At 36.8% G+C, this 24904-nt stretch overlaps 1 protein-coding gene across 1 annotated transcript; it reads left to right on the top strand.

Moving 5' to 3' along the window:
• Positions 1-24904, top strand: LOC114253402 (sodium- and chloride-dependent glycine transporter 1). The gene is made up of 12 exons (XM_028188271.2): positions 1-154; positions 5949-6111; positions 6732-7010; positions 9722-9938; positions 13652-13766; positions 15063-15242; positions 15615-15804; positions 20696-20895; positions 21354-21485; positions 21799-21933; positions 22328-22480; positions 24253-24904. The coding sequence occupies exons 1-12, from the start codon at positions 125-127 to the stop codon at positions 24364-24366; spliced, it is 1908 nt and encodes a 635-aa protein (XP_028044072.2). The 5' UTR covers positions 1-124; the 3' UTR covers positions 24367-24904.

Raw genomic sequence — 24904 nt, 5'->3', positions numbered from 1 at the left:
GTGTTGCATTGCATACGTATATTGAGCGTGTGGTGTTTGCCGCGTTTTCCGAACATACGTGTATCGTTCACATGTTTCCTAACAGTTTATTGAGTCGCCGTAATTCGTTGGTTTTATACTTGCAATGGCTAGTGGAGATTACACTATGAATAAGGTAGGTGTTCTTTTTAAATTAAGGAAACTTTTCTGTGCCTTTGTTAAATAATTCACGGTTGTTTTTAGAATGGATGCATTCTATGGGTGATTTCATAATATTTGTTTGCTATTGAGGATATTTTAATTTGTATAATTATTGAAATTTTAGTTTTTTGCTCTTTTCACAGAGTTGAAATTCCTGTGTAAGCTAATTTGTTGTTAATGAAACGGTTATTTCATTAGCTGCAGGTGTAAAAATGTAAAATTTTATCATTTTTTAAATGATAAGTTACGAAGTAAACGTATTAACTTCGTTGTGGACGTTCTAAATATTTTTCAATTTTAATAAATATAAATGCCATTTTCGTTAAGTTCATGTAAAAATTGGGGAAGATTTTCTTCGTATTATTAATAACTTACTACGGTAGAAGACCTGTTAAGTGTTCTCCTCCCAAATCCGAGCCTCTTGGGGTCACAAATATTTAGCTACCACTCTCCTATTCTTATGTATTATATTATTATCGTAAAGTATTCAGCGCTCATATTTGGAGGATGCTGTTTGTACTTATACATGAATGAGATCTAAAATTTACTATTAAAAATTATTCACTGAATTATTGTAATTAAACTCACAGTCGAATTTAGGGCTGGTTTGCTTATCAATAACAATACAACCAAACCAAGTGAATTGTCAACGGTGATATTGCGTGTGTTACTAAAATAACATATTAAAATATTATCGACTTTCTACGGCTTTGTAAGAAATGATAAAATGAAAAAAAAGATTTATACCACATTTATCTAGACGCAGAACCTAATACAGTTTAATCCATTTAAATCATTCAACATTTCGAATTGTTTGGTCGATTGTAAAATAATACATACATATCTACAAGTAGGGTAGTGGGAAATACCAGCTTATAGAGCAACATCACTCGATTGAAGCTTTGAGTACAGACATCACTCGATTGAAGCTTTAAGTACAGACGGGCGGAAGCTAATACATCTCAATCGTAATCGTACTGAGATAAATTCCAACAAACATCTTTTTATCGTTTAATTTTTCTTGATTTTACTGAGGTCAAAATTTAAAACCATTTTAAAGTTGTCGCATTTTAAAGGGCTTATGCAATCAAGTTAGAAACGCAATTAATGTTCTGGACTTAAGATTCTTTAGTAGTTTCGGATCAACGTTATATGTTTGTGAAAATAATTTATCATTTTTTTATATTTTTTTTATTGCTCAGATGGGTGGACGATCTCACAGCCCACCTGGTGTTAAGTGGTTACTGGAGCCCATAGACATCCACAACGTAAATGCGCCACCCACCTTGAGATATAAGTTCTAAGATCTCAAGTAAGTTACAACGGCTGCCCCATCCTTCAAATCGAAACGCATTATTGCTTCACGGTAGAAATAGGCAGGGCGGTGGTACCCACCCGCGCGGACTCACAAGAGGTCCAGTGATTACGCAAATAATAATTTTGCGGGTTTGATTTTTATTACACGATGTTATTCCTTCACTGTGAAAGTCAATCGCGAACATTTATTGTTATATACGTATTTCATTAGAAAAATTGGTACCCGCCTGCGGAATTCGAACACCGGTGCATCGTTAGATACCAATGCACCGGACGTCTTATCCTTTAGGCCGCGACGACTTCAAAAATTTTATATTTTATATAGGATTTGGTTTGTACTTGATGAATATGCTATTCCGAAAATTTCCGATACAGTTTGTATCTTTTTTTGGCATAATATGCTCTTGGGCATCATCGGATCATACCAAAATGCCTAAGTCTGCCTGCCTTCATTTAGCCCCATTGCTACCCAGTGTTATATATGGTAGATCAGCCTTTCTCTATATCACTTGATTAAGCACAAATTGATCTTTTGCAATAATATTACATATTTCCTATCTAACTTTCTGTCTAGTGCATAAGTCTTTTAGTTTCACAATAGCACTTGTTAATACTAAACGCTACATGTAATGTACTCAATTGATTTGGGTGTTTTAAGGACCAGTTGTTATCACATTTCGTCACAATATCTTTAGATTGTGTGGCAATTAATACATTTTGTAAATCAAATCAGGCACTATGTTAGATAAAAATGTGTTTTGCACTTTATCTATGATATTACGAGCATAACATATTCTATGTTAATTGAATGAATGTGTTTTTTTCCAGTGAATTCATACTTTAATATTAAAGATAGTATAATGATGTGCAGGGATTTAGTTAATTGATTTCTAATTTTCACATAATTTCACAGTGGGATGGTTCGTATATTAAAATGTAATTGTACAACATCGAAATTTAATTTACATATGTAATGTTAAAAAGTATGTAACTAACTGTAATTGTAACCATCGCAGAGAGCCAACGTGACTGCCTTAAGAAATATGTTGAAGTCATTCTTCAAAACAAGACTGAGTCACAGAGCAAATATCCGAGAACCAACCTCGTTCTTGAGCTGTGTCAAACCGCACCAGAGAACTATAAACTTCTGTATTAATTCTACCAAAAACATTCTTAGAAATCTGCTATAATACATTTAAATCTTTTTAGTCATTATTTAGTTATTTATTTATAAATTTATATGGGAAACCAACGGTACCAAATAAACATATAATATTAAAAAAATGACTAAAACAATAACCAAACATATTTCTACTATAAAAATCACATATAACTAGTCAGGTCATAAGTATTGTCACACAGTAAAAACTTTTCTTTTAGAATGCTGGCCACAAAAAAGTTTATTGAATTCGAATTCCGAATTGTTCATGAAAATAAAAAGGTATACTTTTAGAATTTTACTCATTTTTAAATATGGAGTGGACGCTTAAAGAAGACCGTTATTGCGTTGCATCGTTGCGGTTACGCGCCAATTCAAATTTTTAACATACTGAAAAATTTGAATATAACCAAAAGATTCGTTTATCGTACCATCAAACGATACAATGAAGACTCTAGTGTAGATGACAGGTCAAGAAGTGGTCGCCTTCGGTCTGTTAGGACTCCAGCAGTGATAAAAGCTGTGAAGGCGCGAATTCAAAGAAATCCCAAATGTAAGCAGAAACTGTTGGCCCTTCAGATGGGGTTAAGCAGAACCACGGTGAAAAGGGTGTTAAATGAAGACTTAGGGCTTCGGGCATATCGAAGAAAAACAGGACATCGTTTGAATGCTCGTCTAATGGACCTGAGACTGAAGAGATGCCGCGCTTTGTTGAAGAGGTACCAGGGAAAAAAATATCGGGAAATTCTTTTTTCGGATGAAAAAATTTTTACCGTAGAAGAGAGCTACAACAAACAAAATGATAAGGTGTACGCACACAGCAGTGAAGAAGCGAGCAACCGTATTCCGCCGTGTCCAACCAGGTTATTTTTCATACTCGCTCATGGTATGGTTGGGAGTTTCTTATTGCGGCTTAACAGAGGTACATTTTTGTGAGAAAGGTGTAAAAACGAATGCAGTTGTGTATCAAAATACAGTCCTGACGAACCTTGTGGAACCTGTTTCTCATACCATGTTGAATAACAGACATTGGGTATTTCAACAAGATTCGGCGCCAGCTCATAGAGCGAAGAGCACACAAGACTGGCTGGCAGCGCGTGAAATCGACTTCATCCGGCACGAAGACTGACCCTCCTTCAGTCCAGATTTGAATCCGTTAGATTACAAGATATGGCAACACTTGGAGGAAAAGGCGTGCTCAAAGCCTCATCCCAATTTGGAGTCACTCAAGACATCCTTGATTAAGGCAGCCGCCGATATTGACATGGACCTCGTTCGTGCTGCGATAGACGACTGGCCGCGCAGATTGAAGGCCTGTATTCAAAATCACGGAGGTCATTTTGAATAAACTTTAGTGTCATAAGAATCTATGTTTTGTTAAGTTCACTTTGGTATATGAATGGTTACATAATGAATAAACTTGTTTCAATTATTTTACTTTAAACATGTGACAGAATTTATGACCTGACTAGGTATGTAGAGAGTGAACAAGGGAAAAAAGATAAATTTTGAAATTTAAGTTTACATAAAAAAACAAAAACACTTACACTATAATACTTAATAATACTCATCGGACTAATCACCTTACAAATATGCTAGAAGCTATAAACAAAAGATGTCAGCATTAGGGAACTTAGTATCATACAACCTACAAGATCTGCGGACAAAAGATTTTGAAGCATATTTCGTTCGAAAAATGGTATCGCATATTACAGTTTCAATTAATTAGTTTTTTTTTTTGGTTAGGAGACGGCAGCGGAAGGCGACATATAGATCATAATCATATATATAATATGATGTCATAATGATAATGAATTTTTTGATTGGCTTATATTCTTCGATGAGCAAATCAGCTCACGGCCTACGTTCAACGGCTGTTGGAGTCCTCACCGTCATCTAAATATCCACCTTGAGCGATAAATTAAAGTTTCATTTGTATTCGATAACAAAAGGAACGGCCGTCTCACCCTTCAAATCAAAATCCATGATTTTTACCTGTAATAAAATGCAGGACTAGTGCGGGCTGGCAACAAGTCCTGTCTCTAGTATATAAATTATATAGTATATATATTATATAAAATTACTGATGGTAGGACCTCTTGTGAGTCCGCACGGGTAGGTACCACCACCCCACCAATTTCTGCCGTGAAGTAGTATTGCGTTTCGGTTTAAAGGGTGGGGTATCCGTTGTAACTATACTGAGACCTTAGAACGTATATCTCGAGGTGGGATACATTGTTATTGTAGAGGTCTATGGGCTCCAGTAACCACTTAACACTAGGTGTACTGTGAGCTCGTCCATCCAACTAGGCAATAAATAAATAAAGTATATATATAAATGTCCCAGGCTATGTTGCAAAGCAATGTATTGTTTGCAAATACCGTTGATTACTCATAGTGATGTAATCAAAATTCTAATTATACTTTAATAATGGCATCCCGATATTGTTCACATTTACAACATGAATTAAGTTGATTTTTATATTGCGATACGGTAATCGCGAGCAGCTGCATTGTGTTATTTTATAGGCACCTGTAGAGAGATTAAAACAACAATGGCAGCCGTTATGCTATAAAACTGATACTTAGGATTCATGTCTCAAGATGGGACGCGGCATTGAAGTTGTTGATGTCCATGGGTTTCGGTAACGACTCAACACTAGGGGGGCCATGATCTTACCGACCCATATGGTATACGCGCACCATTTTTTATTTTTTTTTAAAATTTATTGTTTATATAAACAGTAAAAAAAATGGTGCGCGTGTAATTTGATGCGCGTGAAAGAAGTGAAAAAAATAAGACGTCCGGTGCATTCGTGTTGAGCGATGCACCGGTGTTCGAATCCCAGGCGGGTACCCATTTTTCTAATGAAATACGTACTCAACAAATGTTCATGATTGACTTCCACGGTGAAGGAATAACATCGTGTGATAAAAATCAAACCCACAAAATTATAATTTGCGTAAATACTGATGGTAGGACCTCTTATGAGTCCGCCCGGGTAGGTACCACCACCCTGCCTATTTCTGCCGTGAAGCAGTAATGCGTTTCGGTTTGAAAGGTGAGGCAGCCGTTGTTACTATACTTGAGACCTTAGAACTTATATCTCAAGGTGGGTGGCGCATTTACGTTGTAGATTCCTATGGGCTTCAGTAACAACTTAACACCAGGTGGGCTGTGAGCTTGTGCATCCATATAAGCAATAATAAAAAAAGAGTTCAATTTTAATCCCAACGCGCCTATAGAAGTTTCACTTCAAAAATCTAAAATGAAAGCTTTGATTTGGTTTAGGGAGACGCAAATGGCAGGGCAACACAAAAAACAACCCAAGATGTGACGCCAGACAGGGCGAAGTGGGGCCGACCTCTGGAGTTCATTCTCGCTTGCCTGGGCTACGCCGTTGGCCTCGGAAACGTTTGGAGATTCCCATACTTGTCGTACAAAAACGGCGGAGGTAGGTTGATTAACATTCTTAGCTTACTGTAATACAGTGTACTGTTAGTGGTCATAGGGTTACAGTGGTCACATCCCGTTTTACGATTTTTAATAAGCTCAGTTACATTGGAAGCTTTCATATTTATATGTCCCGGTATAATTGCAAGTATCGTTGATTGATTTTATAAAAAAAAATGTAACATATTATATATGCACTGCAAACAATCCCAATTGTGCAATGTCTCGGAGCGCAATGTGCTAAATTAATAAATTCAGCTATATATCTATTTAAAGGTTTACCTCTTTCTATGTTACTTTCTGGTAAGACTTGTCCATTAAATAAGATTATACTCAACATGTGCGTAGGAGGATGTTTTTCTTGAAATACACCCAAAGTTTTGATTTACTGTTAGACTACGACTACCACTAAAAGCCGAGACTGTGTAAGAAATAGCTGTGGCTATTGTACAGTATAATTGAATATCACTGTCCACCTTGAGGATTTACGATGAGACCTTTGATCACACGACTGTACTATAATTCGATCCGGGGCGCGATATTGACTTAACATTAAAATTTATAAGATTCCATGAGGTTCCTCTATTACAGAGATAGCTACAAATAGTCTGTTTGTTACAGGTGCTTTCCTACTTCCATTTTTCTTGATGTTGATTTTCATCGGTCTGCCAATCTTCTACTTGGAGCTGTACATAGGGCAGTACACGGGGTTGGGTCCTCTAAAGGCATTCAGTGCGATCTCTCCATTCTTCAGTGGGCTCGGCTACTGTACCTTGGTCGTAATCAGCATCATTTCAATTTACTATATGATCATTGTGGCCTGGACGCTGTTTTACACGATTGTTTCTATTGGAGGAAACTTGGGCTGGGGATCTTGTGATAATGACTACAATACTGATTGTAAGTTTTCCAATTGAATATTCTATTAGTAAAATAAGATCTACTTCAGTTTTTAACAAGATCACGGGAGACCTGGCTTCAGAATGATTCTGCTCAGCAGCAAACAGGGCTTAGGATACAAACCTAATGGTCACAAACCTCCGGTAGAGGAAGATAATTTCATTTATATGATTTTCGTATTATAAACCAGCTGTATCAAGCGTGTCTGATTGCTGAGACTTACCTATCCTAAGTAGAGCGGGTGACGAGCATACAGTACATCTATTAAATTCTACAGAGCCCATGTATTGAAAACCCAATTCCAGAAACTTAATAAATTAGCTAAATTAACGGTGTTTGATCATATAGTGACCCTGACCAGATTCTGTCTGTTTATTTTTGAAACAAGTTACTGTTAGAAGGGAGAGTTGAGACTTCATTTCTTAAAACGGTAGGCAGCGGCTTGGCTCTGCCCCTGGCATTGTTGAAGTCCATGGGCGACGGTAACCACCACCATCAGGTGGGCCGTATGCTCGTCTGCCTACAAAGGCAATAAAAAAAAGCTTATGTTTTAACGTCAATCGTTTCCGATAATTGCTTAATACCTTCAATTTTAGAGAAGAGGTCGATATTGAAAACAAAGATTTCCCGAGTTATGGAATTAAAGCTATCAGATAAGTCCTTAAGTTATTGTATCGTCCAAAGATAGTTGCCAAAACAACAACGAACAAGAGTAGAAATGTTTGAGAACTGCGTAGAATCTTGTTACAGTTAATAGGCTGTAAATTCTTGAATACAGTACTGGACTGGTCGAGTTGTACAAAGTTTGAGAGCCACTTAGCATTCGAGTGTAGACTTATATAATATATGCTAATATATAAATCTACAGTGGTTTTTGCGGATGTTCCGTTATAACTACTGAATCATGCATCCGATTGACTTGAAACTTGGTATCCATGTAGAAAATACATATTGTACTTAATAGATAGGATAATATTTATATGAGTGTTGGACTCCCTAATAATAATGACAATAAATAATAATGTAAATTTTAAATGTGCAGCGAAGCGGGCGAGTACGGCTAGTATATTTATAAATTGAAACTTAAAATAATAAATATGTATAAATATGAAGGTAGTGTTGAGAAACGTTCTTATATACAAATACAAAATTAGGTTAGGTATATTTATTTTAAAATAAATATTGTAAGTGACTTAGATATTTAGGCAATTTATACAGGTCACTTGCTTGTGAATAATGTAATGAAATGAATGAACTAACAAATTAATATTTTTGTTGTTTGGCTTCCTAACCCATAAACACAGCCTACTGAGTTTCTCGTCGAATCTTCCTATCCGGTGGTAGATTCTGCGAAGCACTGGACTTGTTGAGGCTAGTGTTAGCAAATTCTCTCAGGTTGAGTCCGTGATTTCACCTACCCGTCCGCGCGTAGCTAGAATATCCCCTTAGGGTACCGACGAAAATGTAGGAATAAATATCGTTTGGGTGTCCTTGCATTGTTGATGTTAAATGCTGTGTAAGTATTGGAGGAGAAAAATCGCATTATAATAATTATGTATTATTAGTATTTAACCCATTTTTCTTAAAAATATTGTACTTTTATTCACTAAAGATAATTATCGCTACGTAAGAAAGTCGTGGCATAACTAATTTTGCCGAACCCACCAAGTAAGTTGTATGCGAGTGTGCGGTAAGAAAAACCTTCTGTAATATTAATGGCAGCAAAAACAATTTAGGTATCAGAATTCCTAAATCATTGTAAGCTATGACGTGTTTCGACTCACGTATCTGCGTATCGATCATGTTAATGAATGTTGTGCGTATGGATTAGTAGCGGAGTGTATAACAGAGGCACACACAGCTCGATGATTCATTTATGTACATCTACAAAAATTTGTTACTTAAACACTTATTGGACAGTTATAAATTTTGTTATTGAACAAATCATAAATACAGCTCAAATGATGTTTGAAATACGAAAATTAGGAAAGATTCAGATGTAAATATGTTCACAGAAGGGCTAGTGTATAAATTTAAGGCTATGCTAGTGAATTATTTTTTCAAATTAAATAAAAAACACTTTTTGATCACAGTGATTTCAAATTAGGTCAATGATAGTGAGGATATTAAGAGGCGCTTTTAAGATATGGTCCAACAATAGTTGAGATGGACTCTTGTGAAAGTCAAATGTGTCTAAGTCAGGGTAGGTCAGGAAACCCGCCACAGGCCGTAGCTTCCGCCGTCTCAAGGACTCCGACTGGACTCCGGCTCAGTTCGGGGTCGGGCGCCGGCTGTGAGCGGCAGGAGTTTTTGAGGCTCAAATCCCACATACCCATCCGCCGGGGAAGTGGGGATTCGGTGATTTTGTCCTGTACAAAAAAATAAATAACGCCGTAGCTTAGCATTAACACGATACTTAAAAATGAGCTTGTTAAAAGTAATCAGTTGCGTTTGACTGTTTGGAAGCCACAATAAAATTAACGTAGCAGCATGTTCTCCTCGGAACTACCTCAGTACGTTGACATATTTCGTTTTCATCTAAAATTTCAAAAGATTCATTGTCGGTTCTCAGCGCTTGGCGTGCTCCTGAAATTTCAAATGCTAATGAGGGCGGTAACTTCTAACGAACGCTGGATTATGAAGTTTCCGAAAATTTAGTGTACTAGGACGAATGTAAATACAAATCATTAATGTATTTTCTTTTGTTTTAGTTTGTTACAGCGGAGAATACGATAGGGTTTGTCGTGAGAACAACACAGGGATATACACGGACCTGACATTTTTTATGAGACAGTGCATGAGCATCGGTGAAATTTGTGAGAGGTCTGGGTTTGAGCCTCTTGATGACAAATATTGCTTAGATGGAATCGATCAAGTGCCATGGTATTCTAATATCACAAGAGTATTGGCTTCAGAGGAATATTATAAGTGAGTTTCATCTCTTTTTACCCTTTCTTATTATAAAACCGAATGACTCCTCTGGACTCCGACTCCACACGCATGAGATGATGATAGATTTTCCCAATTTACTAATTTGAAGGCAATTTTGACATAAAGTCACAATGTTTGTGGTAATGTTTGTGGGTATTTTATTCTCACCAGTAATACTATTTTGCAGTAGAAATCAAACAAGTATCTACATGTTTGGTCAAAGTATGCCCAATAAAATAATTCATATCTTACAAATTGCTATCTTTTTTTTTGAATTTCAATATTTTTTTGTAAATTCCCCACTGTCATGTAGGTATGTAGTTAATCCAAGATTATAAATATGTATATAAACAATGGTAAAACAAATGGTAATTTTCCTGATAGTACGGACAGGAGAGTCATTGCTTTAAAATCGATTCGACATAATAATGAAGTGGCATATTCGATAAAGGTAGCCTGATTTCGATAACTAGATAATTGACATGGAATTTACCACTTATGAAATTAGTGATTTGTTAAGTTAGCATTATAGCTGAGTTATTTAGCAATAATGCTCGGTTTATTTTTACTTATGCAACGTAACGTGATGTACTTTGGCAACTTCGGACTAACACAAAAAAATATGGATGCCGATACTATATTATTTTCGTCAATATTTATTATTTAATTAATTTCAATGATATGTTTATTGCTCCATAAAGATTGCATAGATATAGATTGCATAGTGAATTGATGTGAGGAGGCGTGAACGTTCAGGATTTCGTCTTGAGGTCGACGCTTCGTTATCAAAAATTCTTATCGGAACTGTAATCTGATTTATAATCGTATTAATATCGTGAATAATTTCTGTGAGTGGCGATCGTTTGCAACACCTTCATTCAATATTAAACGTAATGACAGTTCATATTTCTATTTATGCTATGCTTTTGATTTCTATTTATGCTATGCTATCTCGTAATGAATGGAAAATCAATTTTAATTTTATGTTATTCTTAATTTATGGAAGTGAATCATGAATGCAATTATGTCTTACTTGTCAACACTTACCAAACTATTTCTACAGATAATATCCTTAAGCTATTTTCAATTCCCTAATCGTGAGGAAACTCCAGAGCGCAGCTAGGACAGTAGTTCCGAAAATGGCGCATAAACGTCAATCCAGCGAAAAGAACTGCGGTGCTATTTCAAAGAGGAAACTCCACACGGATTAACTCCCGGATTAGGAGGAGGGATTTCACATCGCTGATTACCCTCTTCGGTCAACCCATACCCTGGGCCAGGAAGGTCAATTACCTGGGAGTCACCCTGGATGCATCGATGACATTCTGCCTGCATATAAAATCAGTCCGCGACCGCGCCGCGCTTATTCTCGGCAGACTCTACCCCATGATCTGTAAGCGAAGTAAAATGTCCCTTCGGAACAAGGTGACATTTTACAAAACTTGCATAAGACCCGTCATGACTTACGCGAGTGTAGTGCTTGCTCACGCGGCCCGCACACACATAGACACCCTCCAATCCCTACAATCCCGCTTTTGCAGGTTAGCCGTCGGAGCACCGTGGTTCGTGAGGAACGTTAACCTACATGACGACCTGGGCCTCGAATCAATTCGGAAATACATGAAGTCAGCGTCGGAACGGTACTTCGATAAGGCTATGCGTTATGATAATCGCCTTATCGTTGCTGCCGCTGACTCCTCCCCGAATCCTGATCACGCAGGAGCCAGTCACCGTTGACGTCCTAGACACGTCCTTACGGATCCGTCAGATCCAATAGCTCTTGAATTAGACGCCTTCAGCTCTAACACTTGGAGCAGGCTTAGGGACCCCGTTAACCATACTCGTCGAACTCGGCAAGGGGTTCGTGCTATAACCTAACCCATGCATCAGCCCGCTGAGTTTCTCGCCGGATCTTTTGAGCGGGTCGCGATACCGATCCGGTAGTAGATTCGTCCGCGAAGCAGCTGCCCTCGAGTTGCTAGGTCTCCTTCGGAGGCGCTCGGGCGTCTGCTAGCTAATCCCACCCCTTTTGGTTGAGCCCTTGTACGCCCACCTATGATAGTGAAACTGGAAAGGCTTCAGGGCCACCAGTGATCCTTCAATCATAAAAAAAAAAAACATTTAAAAGGCAACGAATAGCATCGTCGTCCGCGATCACCAAAACTGTAATTTCTTCGAAATGTCGGAGTAATTAAATATTATAGAAACAATAAAAGCGAGATTAAACAGTAAAAATGATTTTAAATAATATATGTCGGCGTCTCGCGAAAACTGAAGAATAATATTTTCTTCTTTATTAGTTTACGATTGTCATTAAACATAAAACTGCGAACGTACTTCAGACGTTGCCAAGTCCGTTAGTCTCTTGTTAATCCGTAAGCTTACACGTATCACCTACGTTTCTCCTCTAAGTATATCATACGCTTATCATTGAAGAATGTGACGAGCTTAGATAAAACATATCAATTTCTTAAAAAAAATTAAAAACGAAAGTTTCGATTAAAATTACGTAATCAATTCAGGGTTTTTGAGAATTGATTATCATATTTTGTTTTTATGAAATGCTTCTTTTCGTATTGTGATAGTTAATTTAAAAGCGCGTTTGTCACGGAGCACGTATTAATTAACGTCACTTAATTTATACTTATTTGTATAGTTTCTAGGATTGAACCTCAAGTTGTGCAAATAATTAAAGTCGGATATTTCGAACCATTATGGTTGGCCGTTACGAATGAATATAATTAATAAATACATCATCACTTAGAACGTTTCGACAAAGATTATGAGGTTTTCATGGTTTTTGTTGGCAGTAGCTAGAAACGTTTGGCCTCCGTTGTGCTTTCTTAATCAAATGAATGGTCTAGGTCATTTTGAGGCTACAGACACCACAGAGCGAGGCACCCGTAGTTAACACTGTTATATATGAAGATATCAAGAAATATGTTTAATATTAAAAATGTTAAAATATCTATCGAAATCAAATAATATAGCCACATATGAGCCAAAGAAAAATCAGGGTAGGAAACTAAGCTCTATCAGCGTTACGGCGAGTGACTCTATATCTGTGATAGCGCGAATATTGTTATTGCTGAAGAAGTAATAAATACAGGTTTACATATTGATTTGATAAGTTTTAGCATAACGATCAACTGATTAGCAAAGTTTTTCGTTGTTAATTTGATTTAAAATAACAATGGTTTTTAAGATGTTATTATTGTTTCATGGTCTTTTTGTTTGTGGTTTCATAGTCAAGAAAAACAACTGACTGGGATTTTTTTATTAGGGGGAATTTGGCAGTCGTTTATCTAAGCGTTAAGGGCAGTAATCAGGGCCTACAGTAGACTAAAAGACTAAAAATTCCAGTTACAGTCAAGGCCACCAGGACTCTCAATTAATTAGCTCATTACGTATAATAGACAAATTAATTTCATTTTTGAAGCCTACGTATTTATTGTAACATGAAGCACTAACCTTGTTATATCAAAGGATATTTAGTATTTGTATCGGTAATACCAAGGACTAGCATAAGCTTTCGGCACGGCCCTTGTATGTGGGCGATCCCTAGAGGCTAGAGGCGTAAGTTCCATCGGAGCTTTTTTTAAATTGCACATGTTGTATTTGATTAAAATTTTATTTAGCGGTTTAAATCTCTCTTTCTCTCTCTTTATTTATTTGCTACTTATTTAACTATCATTTATTTATTTTTGCAGCGAGCGTGTGTTGGGTCGCGGCGATGCGTCCTGGACTAATTGGGGCACTATACAGTGGCACCTCGTGGGATGCCTATTTCTCTCCTGGGTCATCGCATTTTTGTGCGTCATAAAAGTGAGCCTTATTTAATTGAACAAATCTATGAACGTTTGAATACCTTTTGAAGCATTCATCTCGAAATAGGAGCTATCTGGTGCTGTTGAGTGATTGTGTGTATCGATCCTGTGACTGATACTAAATTTGATCATTACTTTGTGTTTACAAAGAACTTCTACTACAAGACCAACGGATACTTGTTCGTTGTAGTAATACAGGAGGCTTGGTCCAGCATAATCCAATGAAACAGGCACAGCTTAGACGGTTTTAAGTATCGGTTGGAAATTTTGTGAAAGTTAGAACAACGCGTCCTGTCGAATTTGGCAGTGAAGCAATCCAATTATATTTTAAAGGATAGGATATTTGAATGCAATTTAAAATTTTAAAGTTAATTTGTGTTGTCTGTATTTTTATGTATATCTATGGAACATTACACTTTTCATGCATTACGACAAAAAGTAATTATACATTCATCTAAAAAATATATATATGTATATATTTTTTTATTGCTTAGATGGATGGACGAGCTCACAGGTCACCTGGTGTTAAGTGGTTACTGGAGCCCATATACATCTACAACGTAAATGCGCCACCCACCTCGAGATATAAGTTCTAAGGTCTCAGTATAGTTACAACGGCTACCCCACCCTTCGAACCGAAACGCATTACTGCTTCACGGCGGAAATAGGCGGGGTGGTGGTACCTACCCGTGCGGACTCCCAAGAGTGATTACGCAAATTATAATTTTGCGGGTTTGATTTTTATTACACGATGTTATTCCTTCACCGTGGAAGTAAATCGTGAACATTTGTTGAGTACGTAGTTCATTAGAAAAATTGGTACCCGTCTGCGGGATTCGACAACCGGTGCATCGCTACATACGAATGCACCGGACGACTTATCCTTTAGGCCACGACGACTTCATAATTGTCATATTGAAATGAATTGTGTTTTTATGAAATAATCGAATTGAAAGTATTTTGTTGCTATGTGTGAAATTCAGGATTTTGTCTATTATTTTATAATTAAAAACAAATTATTTAAAAAAAAGGGATTTGATGAGATAATTAGTAGTTATTAAAAATGTAACTACTTATCATGAATACTAATGTAATTGCCAATCGATGAAAACTCAAGTATCTGTTATTCTTTACCCTATTTTCTTCGTCAGCGCTCGTTCAATAAATTTCTAAACATCATGTTTATGTTTAAAATATCATTAGTATAAGGACATTACTTTGTTGAGATTGCATAGTTCAGCCACAGTCTGATACTCAAGTTGCCTTTACACAAAGAAGCACGTGTATTTCGAAGGGTGTCCAGTCAGCAGGAAAGGTTGTCTACTTTACCGCACTGTTCCCCTACGTGATGTTGACGGCTCTGCTCATTCGGGGAGTGACTTTAGAAGGAGCTGTGGACGGAGTTCTATTTTACTTGACGCCGACTTGGTCAACCTTGCTGGAAGCCAAGGTCTGGGGTGACGCTGCATCCCAAGTAAGTCTTAAAAATTATACCTTAAAATATTACTTGATAATAGCTTCTAGCATTACCGAACGGAAAGATGCAGAGATATGCAATATGACTCTCTCAAATGTGGTAAATTATCACAACCAACATACCTTTTTTTACTAATTTATCTCTAAGTATTGCAAGATGTTAAAAGCCTATATTATGTGTTCGCTGCCCCCACCTCATATTTCTATTACGAAGTAATCACGTGTTCCAGTTTGAAAGGTATTATCATTGTTTTGTTTAGATAAAAAAATAAAAAAATCTCTCTTTTCTTTTCGTTAGTGTCCAATGTACGCCAAGCCCAAACACTTCAATGGCCGTAAATTGTAGCCTAATTACTTTATGCTCCAACAGATATTCTACTCTTTTGGTGTGGCCTGCGGCTCCCTGGTCACTCTGGCTTCTTACAACAACTTCTATAACAACTGCCACTTCGATGCCGTCTTCGTCGCATTTGCCAACTTCTTGACTTCCATTTATGCTGGTTTTGCCATCTTCTCTGTCCTTGGATTTCAAGCTCAGCTCATGGGAGTCAGTGTTGATGGTAAGGCATTTTTTAGGCATTTAGCGATATTAGCGATAAATATATTAATGAAACATCGTAGGTAAGTGATGATTAATCGAACTTTTCAAACACAATGTGGTTTGTCAGGCGGCAAAAAACTCTAAAATGAGGAAGACCGGAAACGATAAAACTTAGATCGACTACCTAGAACTTTTACACAATCATTTATAAGTACTTAATTTAAAGTATTTTAAAAGCCCAAACGGCTGTTAGATTGCCTTTTAGTAAGACACTATCGTGTCTTTGATACTCTCTTGGAAAAAATCATAAAAAATCATAGTGCATGTTATTATTTCACACGGTTATATAAATATAATTATTTTAAGTAATGTTTCAATTACGAAGTTATCATCCGTCTACATTTGAACCACAGGATGGTCGTTACGCATCTATAGGAAGTCGGTACCTTAAATCTGTCAAAACTTTATTACTGGTGGTAGGACCCCTGTGAGTCCGCGCGGGTGGGTACCACCACCCTGCCTATTTCTGCCGTGAAGCAGTAATGCGTTTCGGTTTGAAGGGTGGGGCAGCCGTTGTAACTATACTTGAGACCTTAGAACTTTTATCTCAAGGTGGGTGGCGCATTTACGTTGTGGATGTCTATGGGCTCCAGTAACCACTTAAGACCAGGTGGGCTGTGAGGTCGTCCACCCATCTAAGCAATAAAAAAAAACGGGAATAATCTTAAATTGCCATTTCATCTAACCATGCACCCACCAAACATAGCTCTTGAATAGCTAATGTACAAAAATACTTGAATTATAAGATTTTGTTTAGCGATTCCAAGTAGAATAACTTATGAATAATATAAATATTAAACATGTCACAAAAATGTGATTAAATTTTATTCGATCAAGATTTATGTATGTAATTGTTATAATTTTTACCACTTAAGGTCAATAATCTCACGGCCCACCTGGTGTTGAGTGGATACCCACGACATAACAGAATCAGTGCCACTTATCCTGAGACGTGAAATCAAAGTCTCTAATTAATAGTATTACGGCTGTCTCACCCTTCAGATTGGAACGTATTACTGTTCCATGCGTGAAATTGTCAGAATGGCCACATATAGACACATTAATTAACCACCGGTTATAACGTGATTGATTATTTTGGGATTGAGTTGTTATTCTTGTGATTATTGTTTCACCGTGAAAGTTGATCATGAATACGTGCTAAGTACGTACTGCACCAATTTTCAATAAATGAATTTATCTTTAGATCTTCTTAAAGAGTTGTGATTTCCATCCTGTGGTAAACCCGTTCCACCAGATACTGGTGGAAGTGGGTGGCGAATATTCAACCGGATGAACAGCAACCCTTATATTCTAAATGTATTTACAATGACAGAAACCAATTGATCCATGATTTTTGAATACAAAAACCACGGTAAAGCGTTTCTTATCACTAACGGACCAAATACCATCCGGCTACAAGTAAACGAGATATATTTCTATGCGGAAAAATAAACCGACGAATGGCAAATAAATTCCTTACCTCTATAGGATTGTGATTTTCCCGAATCAAGTGTTCGATTCATACGAAATCACCACATTCCCATGACACTCACAGTTGAACGCAGCAGCAGAAATTCAACTCAGAGATGTGTAACGTGTGTGTAATTAAAATGCTACCCCGGAAGAATTTTTTTTTTATTTTTTTTATTGCTTAGATGTGTCGACGAGCTCACAGCCTACCTGGTGTTAAGTGGTTACTGGAGCCCATAGACATCTACAACGTAAATGCGCCACACACCTTGAGATATAGTTGTAAGGTCTCAGTATAGCACAACGGCTACCCCACCCTTCAAACCAAAACGCATTGCTGCTTCACGGCAGAAATAGGCGGGGCGGTGGTACCTACCCGTGCGGACTCACAAGAGGTCCTACCACCAGTAATTAAATAATAGTAATAAGTTGGTTGTTGAGAAACAGGAGGTTTTAGTCGTTTCGACTCCGACATGCCCCGCCCTCCATCCCCAGTGAAGGGCGGAAGTACGGCGATTTCCTCCTGACAAAAAAAAAAATACCACCAGTAATTACGCAGATTATAATTTTGCGGGTTTGATTTTTATTGCACGATGTTATTCCTTCACCGTGGAAGTCAATCGTGAACATTTGTTAAGTACGTATTTCATTAGAAAAATTGGTACCCGCCTGCGGGATTCGAACACTAGTGCATCGGTACATACGAATGCATCGGACGTCTTATCCTTTTAGGCCACGACGCCTTCCTTTTAGGCCACAACGACTTATATAATCGATCGTCCGCGATTACGATGATTTTACAACATGTACCAGAAATCTCGGTAGCTCGATAACAACGTTAATGTCACGGACAACTGTATTCAAGTACAAGCGAAGCACAAGTACTTATCGTTTTCTCAGGTTCATATTTGTTGATCCCTTAATGATAAGCAATGTTGGAACGCGAAGCAGATCCGTTAGAGAATACCCTTCACCTACTAGTGTCGACACCGTTCTTGTTAAACATGTAATGAGTGTTCCGATGGAAATAACAATTCTTTTGACTTGATCAGTTCTTGATTATTGAAAAGAGAGTTCTTTACTGCGCTACACCGCTTCATAAATATTAGAGTTCCATTCACGAGGTAACTCTTTGATTAAATACTGAATATTAGATTTGATCATTCCTTTATGTGATTTTCAAATAGATACGCGATTGTTAGGGAATCGCATGAAAACTGCGTTGTCGCACTGCTAAATAATCCGGTGGTAGATTCAGCGAAGCACTGCTCTTGTCGGGACAGTTGCCAGTAAAATGTCCTAAGCTAAGCCCCATGAGCTCACCTGCATGATTGGTGAAGCTAGAATAACTCCTTGAGGTTACTTACACTAGATAGGCAAAAAAAGTTAAATAAATGAATGGTTCTAACTAAAAATATCCTATAGCGCAAAAACTTTATAAAGCATCTGGCTCTAAAACTATTTTCAGTACTTCAGCATCAACATTTTTCGGAATTTCCCACACATTTGTTGAAATTAAGGCAAACACAGGGTTTGTAAGGGCATCGAAGCGCACCTGTTTCTAATTATTAACTTTAATAAAAAGGAACTAATGTCGAAACCGCTTACGTTTCTTTCAAAAGTTTCTTCTTTCTTCACAATTTGAGTTGCACTCAATAGGTATATTTTAATCTTGTTTCGTAACTGATACTTTATATTATTGCTTACTAACTTTTGATCAAAGATAATATTGGCATGATTTCGATACACTTCTCTAATGTGGTTGATGGATGACAAATTTCATTTATCTAGTGCAGATAATCTCCGTATAACACGATTGAGATATATGGGTACACAGGACGAAATTATCCGCGCACTGTTTCTGACCATATAGCTGTATACTCTAAAAGAATAATATAATACTAAAAAAAGTGTGTTCTTTCATCAAAGCGCAACTGGAGTGACATAGTTTATTGTCAGAGCTGTTTTGAGGAGATTGGGTTCATTGGCGTCACTGCCTCGATGAGGTCTGAAAATGCCTGTAAACGTCACTCCACGCAATTGAAAATATTTTATTGGCATTGCGTAAATCTTTGAACAGACACAGATAAAACGTCGACATTAATATAAAACACGTGCCATAAACAGAACCAAAAGTCCACCGGCCTTCCGAATCGGCTCACCAGACATCGTTATATTCACCTATCAAATAATTACTCGACTTGATAACAACGCCATCAGCGAAAACTTTATTATTATGTTTATCTCTTGATAAATTTGTATTGACAGAGCTCTTGAAATGTCCGAATTATTAACGTATTTCACGTCAAATATAGGCATCGAGGATATGTTTACACATGTCTGCTATGTGCACGCGGAACTAAGTTTGTAGGCATGGGCAGTAACATCTATAATATATTAATTAATACGTGAAGAAAAAACTTTGTACACTCTATTTACGAAAATTGCGCGGACGGAGGAGTAGGAAATTTGCCACACTTATAGATAATATAGAGAAGGAGGGCAGAACTTTAATATTTTTTTAAAATTATGGATAAAAAATACATTAAACCAATTAAAAAAAAACATTATGTACACACATTACCATGTATTTGATACAAAACTTACTATATACTCTTTGTTTATTGTCAAACTTTGGTTATTGTATAAAATCTGTGGTCAAATTGAGAATATATTAATATTTTTTGTCTTTAATATTATTTGTCACATATCTTATACAGAAACCAAACTAAACGTCTCCTTTACTAACTTATATCGGTCGGGCAGGGGTTGGTGATGTTTAATATTGTTAATCTTGTCCACAGCTCGAGAAAATTGGATAACGCTCAGTATAATCCTGTTTTTAATAATGCAACACTAAAAATGTGATCATCTCTTTATAGCTTACTAGCGACCCGCCCTCGCTTCGCTTCGGAAACATTAAAACACACATGAAACCAAAAAAAAAAAATAAAAAAAAAAAAAAAAAAAGTAGCCTATGTTCATCAGGGACAATGTCGGCTTCTAATGGAAAAATAATTTTTCAAATCGGTCCAGTAGTTTCGGAGCCTACTCGAAACAAACAAACAAACAAATCTTTCCTCTTTATAATATTAGTATAGATATAGATATAGATATAGATGATCATGTGTTTATCACTACACTTCTTATAAGCAGCCGGACATATTAAGATAGAAGTCACTGGACAGCTTAGACGTACAGTTAACTTCTTTAATAACTTGATAATCCAAACTAAATGATATAACATGTATGTAAGTATGACAGGAACCATTTATTACGAACTGGCCTGCAAGCTCGTTTACTCAACTGTGCTCATTAAACGGAAGCAATTAATAGATAAAAAATTAAAAAAAGAATTTACTATGGCATTTTATCGATAGACGTAGCAGAACAGGGTCCTGGCCTGGCATTCGTGGCATATCCAGAAGCTATACTGCAGATGCCAGTACCTCAGCTGTGGTCAATATTATTCTTCTTCATGCTGTTCATTTTGGGTCTTGGCAGTCAGTTCGCTGGTATTGAAGCGATCAACACTGCTATAGTAGACCAGTGGCCGCATCTTAGGAAGAACTACTGGAGGGTAAGTCTTTGAAATAAAACAGCTTTGTTATGGCTATAGTTCAACAGATGAGTTGATAGCTTACTCCATGTAACTTTTGTGCTCACTTCGGCAATGACAGGGATAGGGACAAGCTTCTACCTGAAGATGGTTGAAGTATCGTCTCCACCTTTGGCGCCTTCTTCTTTAGCTTGTAGTACTTGTTTATCTTTAGCTAGTTTTTTAGCTAGTTTATCAAGTTTCATCCTATCTATTCTGTCGTATACATAACATAGCTAAAGTAATAGGATGAATTGTGGGCTTCCGTTTCTAACTACACTTAGCAGCAACTATTCCGTTTTGAATTGCATCATTAGTTTACGTAGGCTCATGGATTGTAATAACTTCATAAATGACACTCACAGCTGGACGAGATTGATGAGCGATATTTAAGATACTATATTTTTAATATTCGTCCTACAATGATTCAAAATCAACAGGTAACAGCGTTTACGTGTATGATGTGCTTCATATTGGGGATCCCGATGTGCTTCAGCGGAGGCGTCTACTTGTTGACTCTCCTCGATTGGAACACGGCCTCTTGGGCTATCCTTCTCATCGGTATGGCCGAGGTAAAGTTCAAAATGTACTTCACTTTTTGCTACAAACTTTCTGAATACAAATAACGAAGCCATCGCTTAGTCTTATATATTGTAAGCCCACGCTTTTAGCGTGTTGGGATAGCAAAATAATGAATACAGAGTAAAATAAATTAGGCGAAAGGTTGGAATGATTCCATAACACGGTTTTTGTAAATATTTAGCATAGTCTATCTGTTTGTTTGTTAAGTTCGTTATGATTTTGAACTCATTTTAAAGATTTAAATTGAATGGATAAAAATGCAAAAAGTGACGGTCTATTAAAACTTGGGTATTTTTTGTTCAGTGTGTGGCAGTATCTTGGAGTTACGGCATCAATCGAGCAATTAAAGATTTGGCCACGATGGGCATGACCCTAAATAAGTTTCTTCGATTCTACTGGAGGGCCGTTTGGACTGTCATCGTACCATTTGGTAGTATTGTGAGTATTTATTACTACACTATTGTGCTACTCTTACTCTCTCTTCAATACAGAAGACCGAGCATTATTTATAAGCAAGATGGTTGTGCCTTTGTGTGAATGAACGGGTTATGAATAAGTTCCCTTTAAGTAAAAAAAAAACATTTATTATAAATGTTATTAAAGAATAATCCCAACAAATATCCCATGGTTGAATGATCTTAACGTACGAAAAATGTGCATTTGGAGGTTCCAATCCTCTTTTCGTGAGCAAAGATAAGTTTTTTGGCAATCACTATTTGGATTGGAGATAATTAGAATTAGAGGTAATTTGGCCTGAAAGAAATTTGCTACCTAATGTTTAATAACTTTATCAGTTTGAAATCAATCCAATAAGTATTTCTACGTTTTTCAGGGTATTCTAGCTTTCATATTTTCGGACTGGACAGCTCCAGCTTACGAAGACTATGTTTTCCCGTTATTCGCTGATTTGCTGGGCTGGGCGGTTGGGCTGTCCACACTGGTATTATTCCCTGTAGGAGTTGCCTGGGCTATCTACCATGGATACGTAAGTAGTGTTATATCCTAATACTACATAAATATTAATTTCAAAGGGGCATATTTTATAAAAAATATGTTACCTTCACAGAATATAGGTACAATATATTATGTATAATTATGTGATCGTTACTGGCTTTTTTATTTGAATGTAATGCTGGTTTTGTAGTTAGAGATTCTGACTACCGCACCTCGGGATCTGATTTCGATGTTTGGTCAGAGTTAGCATCTTTTTTTAAAGACATTTCATATTCAGGCTCTAAGTGCAGTCATCTTATCCTGTTTGTTTTACTGGTACAAATAATATAGAATATAATGCTAGTTAGTTAATAGCTAGTAAGTTGAAATTCCCACTTTTTTCTTTAAAGTGAGAAATTCAACTGGTTCTTTCACGAAACACAAAGCTTATAGTGTTTCGTAAAGTGGTAACAAATTTGAATAAAATTAAGCAAACGGTGGAACAATTACTCTTTGGCAAGAATGTCTCAAATTACAATTTGAATGTTGAAGGAGCAATATATATACTAATATTATAAAGAGGAAAGATTTGTTTGTTTGTTTGTTTCGAATATGCTCTGAAACTACTGGACCGATTTGAAAAATTCTTTTTCCATTAGAAGCCGACATTGTCCCTGATGAACATAGGCTACTTATTCTTTTTTTTTTTTTTTTTTTTTTTTTCATTGTGTTTTAATGTTTCCGAAGCGAAGCGAGGGCGGGTCGTTAGTTAAAGATAAAATCGATTATTTAATTCTCACTCGATATGCTCATTACAAATTTTATATTATTAATTTACTCCTATCTTATATTCTGATCGGAGTTTTCTAGCGGTCTAATCGGGCCCCTCTACCTCATGTTCATAAACCAAAATCATTATTACCCGAAAATGGCGTGTGAGCTTTGTACTTAACTAATTCAAAAAGAATGAGCAATGTTAAACTTCAAATTGCTGTATGCGTTGCCATCCGAGGTATAGCGAACTTAAAATAATATAGTGCTTTGTACCAGATAGACTGAGGACTCTACTATAGGTCTACAATAAGATACGGTACTTCGGTACATTTTTGATGAAAACTATATAATTGCCCGTCCTCCGATGTCTCTTATCGGATTTTAGTTTCCTGGCCAAAAATATCGAAACATAAGGTATTGTATATTTCAAAGGAACTAACTTGTTTTGCTGATATTGGTGATTAACACGGTAGCTGTTGCCTAATAGCTTGTCAAATCATGTCAATCTTATCTTGGTACATTTTGATAGAAGCTTTATCTAGTAGAGGCTATAATATCAACATAATAAACGAAAGTGTTTTATGAACATTGTACATTTCATTAAATTGCGTCTTATTTATTGTAAACAAGCTAATCATTCAGCAATGTCATACGGTTTTTGTAATCTCAACCTCTGGTTCGACACTGTATATAAACATTACGTACAATGATTCTGAATTCCGAATGCTCAGCATGAATCAGCAGTAAATATGAATAAAATCCTGCAGCTCATAAGATGCAGAGTATTTTATTTTTATTGGCTAGTTAGGTGACCGAGCTCACGGCTAACTTGGTGTTAAGTGGTTACCGGAGCCCATAAACATCTACAACATAAATACCTTGAGATATGAATTCTAAAGTCTCAAGTTTTACAGTACGACGGCTGTCCTACCCTTCAAACCGAAGCGCATTATTGCTTCACGGCAGAAATAGGCAGGATGGTGGTACCTACCCGTGCGGGCTCACGAGGCGTCCTACCACCAGATAAAGAAAATTCTTTCCCTTTTCCAGAGAGGCAAGCAGTTGTTTACTCCAACTCCAGAGTGGGGACCGGCTGTGAAAGCAGCTCCAGTAGAATCAACGCAGTTTGGAGGGCCTCACGACAATGGGGGCTACGTAATGTGAACCACTATAGAACACTGATGCTAATCTAGTCAAAATTATTAGTTTCAACACAGAGTTTATGTGGTCATTATTTATAAACTACATTTCTCATCCGCTCATAAAGTAAAATTTTGAATTGGTTCATTTGATAGTTCACACCCGACTTGATAATCAGTGATCATTTGTTTTGTAGTTAAAGAATCCAAACTATTTGGAAAATTAAATGTGCTGATTATTTTCGAAGCTCATAAAGTTTTCGTCAAGGAAAGGTCGGAATAAGAGTGCAATCGTGGACTTCCAATATATCCTATCATCATTATTTAAGATAGGAGTGGGGGACTGAGAAATTTGGTGCGTAAGCAAAAATGAGGGGTGAGCATTGTGCCGCTACAGAAGAAAGACGGTGAAAGAGTACCAGTAACCGAGGAGGCTCCAGTCACAAATGGTTTCTTATAAATAGCCGTAGAGCCGTTATCCTGCTAATTCTGTGGACTTCATTTTCGGGATAGTTTCGCAAATTTGTTGTATTTATTTTATCTAAAAAACACATAATACAATC

This window comes from Bombyx mandarina, chromosome 09 (genome assembly GCF_030267445.1).
Source record: "Bombyx mandarina strain Sakado chromosome 09, ASM3026744v2".
NCBI classification, from domain to species: domain Eukaryota; kingdom Metazoa; phylum Arthropoda; class Insecta; order Lepidoptera; family Bombycidae; genus Bombyx; species Bombyx mandarina.
The sequence above is the reverse complement of the archived record's forward strand: the minus strand, read 5'-3'. Positions and strand labels throughout refer to the sequence as shown.

Excerpts from the sequence above, each read along its gene's own strand:
- LOC114253402 (XM_028188271.2), top strand. The coding sequence starts at position 125 with ATGGCTAGTGGAGATTACACTATGAATAAG. Across the intron at positions 7,011-9,721 it reads TAATGACTACAATACTGATT|TTTGTTACAGCGGAGAATAC; the intron begins GTAAGTTTTCCA and ends CTTTTGTTTTAG. Across the intron at positions 9,939-13,651 it reads GCTTCAGAGGAATATTATAA|CGAGCGTGTGTTGGGTCGCG; the intron begins GTGAGTTTCATC and ends TTATTTTTGCAG.